The sequence below is a fragment of the Mesoplodon bidens genome, assembly GCF_964165515.1.
Source record: "Mesoplodon bidens genome assembly, chromosome: 9".
Lineage (NCBI taxonomy): Eukaryota > Metazoa > Chordata > Mammalia > Artiodactyla > Ziphiidae > Mesoplodon > Mesoplodon bidens.
The window spans coordinates 281612-294386 of NC_138166.1; the positions used below are offsets into that span (position 1 = coordinate 281612).

At 45.0% G+C, this 12775-nt stretch overlaps 1 protein-coding gene across 2 annotated transcripts in view; it reads right to left on the bottom strand.

Moving 5' to 3' along the window:
* Positions 1 to 6997: 6997 nt before the first annotated feature.
* Positions 6998 to 12775, bottom strand: part of HUS1 (HUS1 checkpoint clamp component) — a 34471-nt gene continuing 28693 nt past the window's right edge. For both annotated transcript variants that reach the window (XM_081244247.1, XM_081244246.1), the window contains 2 exons: positions 8553 to 8672; positions 6998 to 7385 (listed from right to left, as the gene is read on the bottom strand). In XM_081244247.1, coding sequence (XP_081100373.1) covers positions 7303 to 7385; positions 8553 to 8672 — 203 coding nt within the window. In that variant the 3' untranslated portion in view covers positions 6998 to 7302. The remainder of the gene's footprint in view (positions 7386 to 8552; positions 8673 to 12775) is intronic.

The following is a 12775-nucleotide window of genomic DNA, read 5'->3' on the forward strand; positions in this document are numbered from 1 at the left end:
ATTTGTCAGCTTTCATTTCTGGTATTTTTGTTTATAAAAGGTGAAGAAATTCCAGCATTTTTTTTAAAAAAGCAGGTTTGGAACTTTTCCTTGGAGAGATTTTCTCTTAAAGGGGAAACATTTTAAACCACAAAGAATATAACCATAAAGCTAGTAAGAAAAGCTTACACAGAGAGCCTCATATCCACATACCCATGCATTACAATTGCACATCCAAACCAGAGCATCAAGGCCTGAAGAAAGCGACCAGTGTGCTACTGCAGAAACTTGTTTACAGAAGATTTAGAAGAACCTCTGTTTCTCCCTGGCATTTGTTGGTTTTGGGTATTTTTTTCTATTCTTTGCTCTAAACACGAGGGACCTATATCTGTTGACTTTTAACATCAGAACCGGGTTGGTGTCCGATCCATGATTTGTTAAGAACGATGGTTCTGGATTAACTAATGAATCCGCTAGTTACACCTTTAGAATCAACGCTTACAGTCTATCATGTAATTCCTACCTTCCCTTCCCTCACCATATGTTCGATTAGCTATTTAATCATTTATTGAGCTTTATGGGGGAATAGCCTCATGCTTTGTGGTTTCTGAATCATTTTGCCGGGTGGCTTTCTCTGGTCTTTAGCATTTTTCGCTGGCAATATTTCATATTGGAAGGATGGGAAGAATATCGTGTTTGCATAAGATGCTCTTCTTCATTCTAAGACTTCTGAGTTTGCTTTCACTTTTCCTTCAATATGCTCAATGGACAAACCTTTTATTTTTCTCAGCTTCAACACTGTTTTTTCCTGAATTTGCCTTTGGTATGCTAAATAAATGCTTTCGTATTCTAAAAAAAGGGGGGGGGGGTAAAGAGAAACTAGAAAATACTTGGAAATGAACGACAATGAAAACACTACGTACCAAAACTTAGGGGATGCAGAAAAAGCAGTGCTGAGGGAAATGTATAGCTTTAAATGCCTACATTAAAAAACAAAAAAAAAAGATATCAAATTAACACTTAACAACTTAAGGAATTAGAAAAACCAAACCCACATCTAAAGCCACACCAAATACATTATTTGATGTAACTAATAGCATAAAATATGAATAAAATCATCTCTAGAAACCTTCGCATTTAAATCAATCGAACCACGTGATGCAAGTCAAACACTGCGTTTGTCGTGCAGACTCAGGATGAGGCCACGGTCCCCGGCAGGTGACCGGAGCTGAAATCGAGCCATCGGTTTCCGGGTCACTTCGGACGCGCCCGGTGTGAAGGGACGTCGGCCTGCGGCATTAGGAACACCCCACATCACGCTGAGCATGACGTCCTTGATTTGGGAGGTGTGCTTGCTGCAGAAACGGTGAAGCCCTGAGGTACGGCTGCTGCGGAAGCCTGCACAGAAGGGGCTCGGCCCCCTGGGGTCAGGGTGCGTGAGGCCCTGCACCCCGCCTCCTCCTGCCCCTCTGCCGGACTTACTCAAGCAGGGAGGAAGGAACAGAAGACAGCACAGCTCACGAGGGAGCCCCAGGGCCAGTCGGGGCGTCACTGTCTGCTCCTTGGCTTCTCTTCCACCCAGAAAGCCTGACCTGGGGTTCCTCGCCTTATGGAAGGTTTCCCTCCCTAAGGAAGGCTCCTAGGTGCTTTCCAAGCGCCTAAATGTTGAAGCCTTTTAAAACACAGGGCTGGGCAGCAGCAGACTGACAGGAACAGTCCCGTTTCTCTTGTTCTGACCAGACCCCCAGTTTAGGTAAGTGCCGAGAGCTGCACTTCCTCTACACGCCACCGGGGGGAGCGCGTCAGTCACTGCTCCAGAGGCTGTTCTCTAGTAAGCCCAGGATGCGGATGCCGAGAAGGGCCGGGGTCTCCCTCAGGTCCGGGCTGTGGCTACAGGGCTCCCTCTGTGCTGAGCATGGACAGAACACGGCTCGCTCCGGGGACAGCGACAACGGAGAGGCCCGGCTCTCAGCAGGGTGGCTCCTATTCCCCTGCTATCCCTGGGGTCTTCCTTCATGTCATCAGGAGACTGTCTCCCCAAATCCCCTGGCCTGGAACTTGAACTGTCTTACAAAGACTTTCTTACATACACTGACTCAGCCTCATGCGTGATGGGCCCACGATAAGAAATTATTCTGTGATGCGATCTTACCGTATTGATCCAGACTCAGTATTTCAAACCCGTGGTAATTTCAACATGACAAAGAAAAGTTTAGTTTTCTACTTGTGAATAAGGACGTGCCGTGAAAATTAAGTCTAAAGTCCAATATTCAGGAAACTGTAACTGCCAGTTGATTATGCACTGCATTCAAATAATAAATATTATTACTCAGTCCCTAAAAATGTTTTTGTCACAAAGCAGATTATAAAGGTTTTAGAAAATACTTAATTTACAAAAGTTGAAATAAAACATCCAGAAATAACCAAGTTTAAATACTGGTGCCTATCTTCCCAATCTTTTTCTCATACATATACATGTACATTGTTATTCTTCAAACTGGGTCAGATGGTACACACTAACGCCTGGTCTGCTTTTGTAACTTTAAGTCATAAACATTTTGCCATATCAGTATATTTTCTTCTTTAACATTACTTTTATTTTTTTGGTCACACCGCGTGGCATGTGGGATCTTAGTTCCCGACCATGGGTCAAGCCTATGTCCCCAGCATTGGACGTGCAGAGTCTTAACCACCTGACCACCAGTTAAGTCCCTGTAACATTACTTTCCGAGTATGAAATAGAGACTGTTTAACCAATCCCCTATTTCATGTTTTTTTCAGTGTAAGAGTATAAACCACACCTTTGACTATGTATGTAAATTCCTGTAAGGAGTATTTACTGAGTATTTAATCACATGGTACATATACCATTTTGAGGCTTCCATACATAGTAAATATGCCAAACTGGACTCCAAAAAAAGTGCCATCAAGTCACACTCCCACAGCAGTGTCTGAGGGGATGACGTCTCTCCCTGATCACCTCACAACAGGTGGTTCTTACCCCCTGCACTGAGAAGAAGCTGTAAAAACACAGAAACGCCCAAGCTTCCTTTCGAACCCCCACTAGAGTCCACATAAAGGGACACAACCGCATCTCTTCAAAACGATGCTCTGCTCATTGGACAGCATCCGCCAAGGACACGAAGCCATCAAACACCTCCCGCTCCTGGGGCAGAGCCAGAATTCCAGCCCAGGACTGGTGCTGAGGCCACGTTCCAGGCCACCTCCACCAGGCCCTGGGGATCACGGTGGGCAGGTGGTCCCCGCAGGGAGGAGGGCGAGGTGCTTGGATTCTTAGACATCCCGGACCCAGTACAGGATGGCCCCCAAACTTAGCCCAGACATGTTCCCAAAGCAACATGGGCCTGAGCAGGACCACCCAGGTCAGCCCTCCACACGGCAGCTCCTTCCACAATCACAGCCAGCCAAAGCATGTCTCTAAAACCCAGAGAGCAGTTTAAAAAGAGACCTCAACATCTGGAGATGTCAGTCTTGAAATAAGTTAATTTCTCAAATTATATTCTTTCCTCTAAACAGACTAAATTGCTATTTCCTGACCTAGCGAAATTCTGCCCTGGGATACTTGTTCAGTACAGCAGCACCGTTGTCTCCCCAGGTCGCCACGTCTGCTACCTCCCCCATGGGAGGAAGGGCCACCCCCACTCAGCAGCTCTGCGGGAGCACCGGCCGAGGCAGACACTGAGCTGCCAGACGTGCTGACAGTCAGTAGGAGACCCGGCTTCGCCACTCCAAGGAAGGGCTCCTTCGGCCACATCTATGCAGAGAAAACCTGAGCCGTCCATAAAACCGTCCAAATCAGGTCTCCCTAAATGAACACTATGCAGAGCTGAGGTAAATTATACCTGGTTTTATGACATTTTAAAAATTGCATGTAAACTTACTTTATCATAGCAGATTTAAAACTAAGACATTCTTCACTATATGACATAAATCACAGCAAGATCCTTTTTGACCCACCTCCTAGAGAAATGGAAATAAAAGCAAAAATAAACAAATGGGACCTAATGAAACTTAAAAGCTTTTGCCCAACAAAGGAAACCATAAACAAGACAAAAAGACAACCCTCAAAATGGAAGAAAATATTTGCAAATGAAGCAACTGACAAAGGATTAATCTCCAAAATATACAAACAGCTCATGCAGCTCAATATCAAAAAAACAAACAACACAATCCAAAAATGGGCAGCTGACCTAAATGGACATTTCTCCAAAGAAGATATACAGATTGCCAACAAACACATGAAAGGATGCTCAACATCACTAATCATTAGAGAAATGCAAATCAAAACTACAATGAGGTATCACCTCACACCAGTCAGAATGGCCATCATCAAAAAATCTAGAAACAGGGCTTCCCTGGTGGCGCAGTGGTTGAGAGTCCGCCTGCCGATGCAGAGGAACCGGGTTCGTGCCCCGGTCTGGGAAGATCCCACATGCCGCGGAGCGGCTGGGCCCGTGAGCCATGGCCGCTGGGCCTGTGCGTCCGGAGCCTGTGCTCCGCAACGGGAGAGGCCACAACAGTGAGAGGCCCACATACCACAAAAAAAAAAAAAAAAAAATCTAGAAACAATAAATGCTGGAGAGGGTGTAGAGAAAAGGGAACCCTCTTGCACTGCTGGTGGGAATGTAAATTGGTACAGCCACTATGGAGAACAGTACGGAGGCTCCTTAAAAATCTAAAAATAGAACTACCATATGACCCAGCAATCCTACTACTGGGCATATACCCTGAGAAAACCATAATTCAAAAAAAGTCATGTACCACAATGTTCATTGCAGCTTTATTTACAATACCCAGGACATGGAAGCAACCTAAGTGTCCATCGACAGATGAATGGATAAAGAAGATGTGGCACATATATACAATGGAATATTACTCAGTCATAAAAAGAAACGAAATTGAGTTATCTATAGTGAGGTGGATGGACCTACAGTCTGTCAGAGTGAAGTAAGTCAGAAAGAGAAAAACAAATACCGTATGCTAACACATATATATGGAATCTAAGACAAAAAAGAAAAAAAAAAGGTCATGAAGAACCTAGGGGCAAGATTGGAATAAAGACACACACCTACTAGAGCATGGACTTGAGGACACGGGGAAGGGGAAAGGGTAAGCTGTGAGAAAGTGAGAGAGTGGCATGGACATATATACACTACCAAACGTAAAATAGATAGCTAGTGGGAAACAGCTGCATAGCACAGGGAGATCAGCTCGATGCTTTGTGACCACCTAGAGGGGTGGGATAGGGAGGGTGGGAGGGAGACGCAAGAGGGACGGGATATAGGGATATATGTATATGTATAGCTGATTCACTTTGTTATAAAGCAGAAACTAACACAACAATGTAAAGCAACTAGACTCCAATAAAGATGTTTAAAAACAAAAAATAAACTAAGACGTTCTTTCCAGATTCCCCAAATGGTTGGTTACTGTTAACTCTGAAACGTATTATTCTCTATTCTGGTCACGTAGCAGAAGTGAGGGAAAGGGAAATCAGAATTCGTGTGTTCGAATCCCATCCCTACCACCAGCGTTGTGGTGCAGGGCAGGTAGCTCGAGCTCCTCAGGGTCCATACTGCTCTGATCGCGACAGGTCCTGCCCACGCATCCTCCTCAGGACCACCGTGATATCTGATCCCGGACAGTAGGAGGCCAAAGGATGCATGTTAAACTCTTGAGAGACAAAACTTGAAGGCATGTTGTGTAATGCAGATGAGGAGATGTGCTCCGTTACTATTAACTTACACTAAAGAGCCCTAGATTATCTTCATTATACGTTAGAAATCATCATTTAAACAATCAGAAATAGCTAGTTTTGCAGATTGGTGAGTCGCTACCACATTTTTTTTTTTTTTTTTGCGGTACGCAGGCCTCTCACTGTTGTGGTCTCTCCCGTTGAGGAGCACAGGCTCCGGACGCGCAGGCCCTGCGGCCATGGCTCACGGGCCCAGCCGCTCTGCGGCATGTGGGATCTTCCTGGACCGGGGCACGAACCCGCGTCCCCTGCATCGGCAGGCGGACTCTCAACCACTGCGCCACCAGGGGAGCCCCACTACCACATTTTAACAGAAATCTACGTTTTATAAAACTATTTTCAAGTGTTGCTTCATTGTACATAATGAGTTTTAAACTTTATCACTGCAGCTGGAATTAATTTGCTATAAGCCACAGACAGGAGAGAGGCTTCAAAATTCAAATAATATCCTGATTCTGATTTTAAAGTGTTAGCTTAACAAAATATTACATCCCATTGGAACTAACATTAGTAAGCATTGGAAGGGTCATTCAAATACATTGGTTTTTACCAAACAATAGGAAAAAGACATAAAATAATTCTTCAATTTCGCTGATGTTCCATTTCTTCCTCTTATCCTAAGCAACTGCCTCATTTCTCAGTTCTGCAGTGTGATGCTGAAATAGCGTTTATGATGTCCACCCACACAGGACAAGTGCAACTCAATCATGAAAGCAATTATGATGCAGGATGCCTTTGGGAGGAGGAGAATGCAGGCCTGCCAGGACCTGCACCAGCTGTGACGTCCAAACAGAAATGTGGGTCCTCACTGACTACTGACCCTGACCGAAGTCTCGTTTGCTTCTCCCCTTTCCAGAATGGCAGACCCAATGCACTGTGGAAGAAAGAGCTGTGAGATGACAATTGGGACCACACCGGCCTCAGGGAGACACTGGGAGCTGGGGCAGCTGGACCACCTCACAGCACCACAGGGGCCAACTCCAGTCTCCATGGGCGTCATGACAAGGCCGCACGCACTGCAGCCCGACCCCAAGATGCTCTGCGGGGTCCGTTCTGGGGGACAGAGGTGGCAGGAGGGCCGTCCTCACCTTCTTGAGCTCCAAGCACATGGAAACTTAAGTGCCCCAGGCCTGCTCCCACAGTGATATGCTGAGCTGGAGACAGTGCCTTGGGGAAAAGTGCCAGGCTCAGCAAACATTATCTTTGCCAATTTTGATTACTACACTAATTCGAAACACAGGAGGATTTTTACAACTTTAATAAGAAAGTCTAAAATCTGAATAAATATTAACTTTTATTTTCAACGTCTTAAAGGCAAAACAAAGCAGACAGAATAAAGAAATAATATGAAGAAATGTTTATCCAACTGTGTTTCATTAATTCATTAATTCAATTTCTAGTTAAAATATTATAAAAGGGAAAAAAAAGTAAAAATACATAGGATTTCACTGCTGTGGGGACAGAGACAAATGACTTAAAACACAACGCCCTACGGCCTCTTCAGGTCCAGACCAAGGTCCCTGAGCTCCCCGATCCCGTAGGTGGGGTTACGACAACGCTGGGATGAAATACTGCAGGGAGACGTCTTCATGGAGCAGGTCAAAATGAACAATCTTGTTCTTCACAATATCTAGACAGAGAGGAAATCCATTACCGTAGAGACCCATTCCGCACACATACTTTCAACCCTGAACACTGCAGCAGATTCTCCCCCAAGCCTCTCCTGGAGCACCCAGGCCCTCCCAAGGTGACTGGTCTCCACTGTCCCAGCCGATACCAAACCAGGGGCCTGGCCCAGGCCGGCTCACCTGCTGCCAAGGAACAGGCCAAGGTCTCCAAGGAAAAACCCGCAGGGCAGACTTCCCAGAAGCCACATGTACCCAAGTCACGATCCTTCCAGGAGAAAAGCAGCTTCCCATCAGCAAGTGCCCTGGGTGTGCTGAGAAGAGCCAAGCATGCAGGGCCTTGTTAGAGAGCAGGAGGCAGCCTGCAAGGGCAGGCACCATGCAGCCTAAGGTGAGCACCAAGGCACAGGGCCCAAGACCAAAAAGAGAAGCCAGACAAGAGGAAGAGGAGTGGCCACATCATGAAAGCAGCCCAGCTGCCAGGGCCACACCACCAAGGGCAGGAGCTGCAGCGGGAGCCATGGGGAAGGCCACACCTGAGGAAAGCTGGCTAAAGCTAGAACAAGCCAGGCAGCAGGAGAAAGGCAAACAAAGAGCACATGCCCAGGCTGCTGAGAGACCAGTCCCAAGAGAATGGGAGGTTGGGAACGGACACAGGGGACCAGCAGGACATTTCAGGAGACGTGCTGTACACACGGAGGTGGCGGTGGAGACTGAGTGGGGGCAGGGAGAGCTCCCCAGAGGCGGGCAGCAGAGCCAACCAGTGTTAAAAGTCAGGAGTCAAGAGGAAGCACAGATGACAAGACACCGGACTACTGCAATAAGTCAGGCTCAGACACAGGAAGGAAAGAAATGCTTTGAGATGGAAACTTAAATCCAAGCCCAGCGGTATCAAAGACTCCACATATGTAAGGTTAGAGGAACACAGCAAGACTGGGCTGGACGCCCCTGCCCACATGCAGCTTCTCTCCAGGTGCAGACTCACACATGACACCAGGCAAAGCAGCCCAGACCCATCGGCCAGGAAAATCCAAATACCCGACTACCCCAGAAAACTGGAGTCCACCAGCAACCAAGCTGTTTCCTGCATTTACGAAACTGCACACAACGCCTAAGACTACGGATGATTAAAGTACTTGAAGTGTGAAAAACGAATCAAAATGCAAACTTACTGCATGTGGCCTTTGTAGGATTTACTTGTTGTCCAGCAAGGAACTGTAGGAGCTTCCTAATGTCTATGTGCACTTCAGCCATTTGTTCTGAGTTTCCATCTTGAGAAGCATTTTCAGAAGCTAAAATGACAGAATATTTTAAGATACAATTATGTTCAAGCGGAACAGGGAACCCAGAGATTGTACGATGACTGTTTATGTAAATAAATGATTTACATGACCACGCACTTTAGCAGCCTAGAGAAATACTGCATGATATAAATGCAATCACTCACTAAGCAAACATTTATTAAGTACTGACTCTTTTAAGATGCTATGCTACAGGAATTCCCTGGCGGTCCAGTGGTTAGGACTCTGTGCTTTCACTGCTGAGGGCCAGGGTTCGATCCCCGGTCAGGGAACTAAGATCCCACAAGACTCACAGCCCCACAAAAATACTACGCTAATGAACAGGGAATCTTCGATTATAGGGACCTGAAATATGACCCAATCTCCTCCTTAAGGTCAAAGAAAACAGTTTCTCTTAGAAACATATACAGGACTTCCCGGGTGGTCCAGTGATTAGGACTCTGCATTTTCACTGCTGAGGGCCCATGTTCAATCCCTGGTCGGGGAACTAAGATCCCGCATACCTCATGGCATGGCCAAAAAAAAAACCCCGAAAAGAAAAAAGACCATATACACCTAAAGCAAGGCCTCTCATTATAAAGTGGAATGAATGGGAAGAAAACATCCTTTCATCTCTGGGAAGGTACCCTCTTTGTTACTTACTAAAATAAACAAAATGAGGAACACCAAAATAAGTCATTTCATACAACTGTTGTCAAAGCTTCATTCACATGGATTTCACTTTGCTCCAGAAGCATGCCCGTCACTATACAGTAAAATTCCCTCGCAATGGTAAGCTGCAACGTGTCTCTAATAAGCAAACTTGTAGTAATGAATTTTAATTCTAAAAGCGGCAGGAGCCTTATTAGATCTACTTTGGAACACATGAGTGACTAAAACGGCCTTCACAGAGCGAGCACCGTCCCCAGGGCCTCTGCCTCGCTCCCTGCTGGAGCTTCCGCCACCATGAGCTCCACAGCACAGGACTCTGATTCCTGAGCCAATCTGCTCAACCACCCCCTCATCCACTGCTTCCTGAACTGATTCCTAGTCCCTTACCACCTTGTATGAGACAAGAAATGTGATGATGCGTGAAAAGCTAATATTTGCTAATATAATTCTGTAAGTACCAGAGAGTAAAGTAGGAAAAGTGGGTGGGGTTGGAGACAAGATAGTGGAGTAGGACTTGAGCTCACCTCTTTACCTCCTCTCACGAAAACATCAAAATCACAACTAACTGCTGAAAAACCATCAACAGAAAAAGAACAGAACCTACCAAAATGATATTCTACATCCAAAGACAAAGAAAAAGATGCAAGGAGATGGTAGGAGGGGCACATTCACAATACAATCAAATCCTACACCAGCTGGGTGGGTGACACACAAACTGGAAAATAACTATTATTGCAGAGGTTCTCCCAGAGGAGGGGAATTCTGAGCCCCACATCAGGCTCCCCAGCCTCGGGGCCCAGCATTGGGAGGAGGAGCCCTTAGAGCACCTGGCTTTGAAGGCCAGCGGGGCTTGAGTGCAAAAGCTCCACAGGACTGGGGAAACAGAGACACCATCCTGGAAGGGTGCACACAAAGTCTCATGCACACCAGGACCCAGGGAAAAATGCAGTGACTTCATATCAGCCTGGGCCAGACCTACCCGCTGGTCTTGGAGGGTCTCCCGAGGAAGTGGGGGCGGCTGTGGCTCACTTTTGTGGAGAAAAGGACACTGGTGGCAGAGGTAACACCAAGTACTCATCGGCGTGAGCTCTCCTGGAGGCAGCCATCTTGACACCAAGACCTGGCCCCACCCAACAGCCAGTAGGCTCCAGTGCTGGGACACCTCAGCACAAACAAGCAACAGGATGGGGGAACGGCCCTGCCCATCAGCAGACAGGCTGCCTAGTCATCTTAAGTCAACAGCCGCCTCAAAACACACCCCTCCACAAGTCCCTGAGCACCAGATGGACAAGACCCAGCTCCACCTGATAGTGGGCAGGCACCAATCCCTCCCACCAGGAAACCTGCACAAGCCTCTAGACCAGCTTCACCCACCAGGGGGCAGAAATCAGAAGCAAGAGGAACTACAATCCTGCAGCCTGTGGGATCGCAAACACAAAAAGTTAGACAAAATGGGACAGCAGAGGAAAATGTGCCAGACGATAAAACCCCAGATAAAACCCCAGAAGAACAACTACGTGAAGTGGAGATAGACAATCTACCTGAAAAAGAAATCAGAGTAATGACAGTAAAGATGTTTCAAGATCTCTGAAAAAGAATGGTGGCACAGACCGAGGAGAGACAAGAAATGTTTAACAAACAGCTAAAAGATATAAAGAACAAAGTGGAACAATTCAATAACTGAAATGAAAAATACACTAGAAGGAATCAATAGCTGAATAAATGAGGCAGAAGAACAGATAAGTGAACTGGGAGACAGAATGGTGGGAAATCACTGCTGCACAAGAGAACAAAGAAAAAAGAATGAAAGGAAATGAGGACAGTTTAAGAGACCTCTGGGACAACGTTAAAAACACCAACATTCCCATTATAAGGGTCCCAGAAGGAGAAGAGAGAAAGGGCCTGAGAAAGTACTTGAAGAGATAATAGCTGAAAACTTCCCTGACCTGGAAAAGGAAAGTCACCCAAGTCCAGGAAGCACAGAGTCCCATACAAGACAAACCCAAGGAGGAACTTGCCGAGACACATGGTAATCAAATTGACAGAAATAAAAGACAAAGAAAAAAATATTAAAAGCAACAGGGGAAAAGCAACAAATAACATACAAGGGAATCCCCATAAGGTTATCAGTTTATTTCTCACCAGCAACTCTGCAGGCCAGAAGGGAGTGGCACAATATATTTCAAGTGATGAAAGGGAAAACCTATAACCAAGAATACCCAGCAAGGCTCTCATTCAGATTCAATGGAGAAGTCAAAAGCTTTACAGACAAGCAAAAGCTAAAAGAATTCAGCATCACCAAACCAGCTTTACAACAAATGCTAAATGAAGTTCTCCAGGAGAAAAAGAAAAGGCCACAACTAGAAACAAGAAAATGAGAAATGGTAAAGCTCGCTGGTAAAGGCAAGCATACAGTAAAAGTAGGAAATCATCCACACACAAATATAACATGAAAACCAGCAATCGTGAGAAGACAAGAATACAGTTTTGTATATATATAGCCTGCCATATAAAAACATCACGGGAACCGCAAACCAAAAATCTACGATACATATACACATGAAAAAGAAAAAGGAATCCAAACACAACACTAAGGGCGGTCATCAAATCACATGAGAACAAAAGAGGAAGGTAAGAAAAAAGATCTACAAAAACAAATACAAAACAATTAACAAAATGGCAATAAGAACACACATACTGGTAATTACCTTGAATGGAAATGGATTAAATGATCCAAGTAAAAGACACAGACTGGCTGAATGGATATGAAAACAAGCAAATAGAGAAAGAACAAACAAAACCCAAAGTTACTAGAAGGAAAGAAATCATAAAGATCACAGCACAAATAAATGAACTATAGATGAAGGAAGTAGAAAAGATCAATGAAACTAAAAGCTGGTTCTTTGAAAAGATAAACAAAATTGATAAAACTTTAGCCAGACTCATCAAGAAAAAAAGGGAGAGGATCCAAATCAATAATACTAGAAATGGAAAAGAAGTTACAACAGACACCAAAGGATCATAAGAGACTACTACAAGCAACTATATGCCAATAAAATGGACAACCTAGAAGAAAAATTCTTAGAAAGGTACAATCTCCCAAGACTGAACCAGGAAGAAATAGAAAATATGAACAGAATAATCACGAGTACTAAAATTGAAACTGTGATTAAAAATCTTCCAACAAACAAAAGTCCAAGACCACAGGTGTGTTCTATCAAGCATAGAGAGGAGAGTTAACACCTATTCTTCTGAAACTCTTCCAAAAATTTGCAAAGGAAGGAACACTCCCAAGCTCATTCTATGAGGCCACCATTACCTTGATGCCAAAACCAAAGGTACCACAAAAAAAGAAAATTACAGGCCAATATCACTGATGAACATAGACACAAAAATACTCAACAAAATACTAGCAAAAAGAATCCAACAACACATTAAAAGGA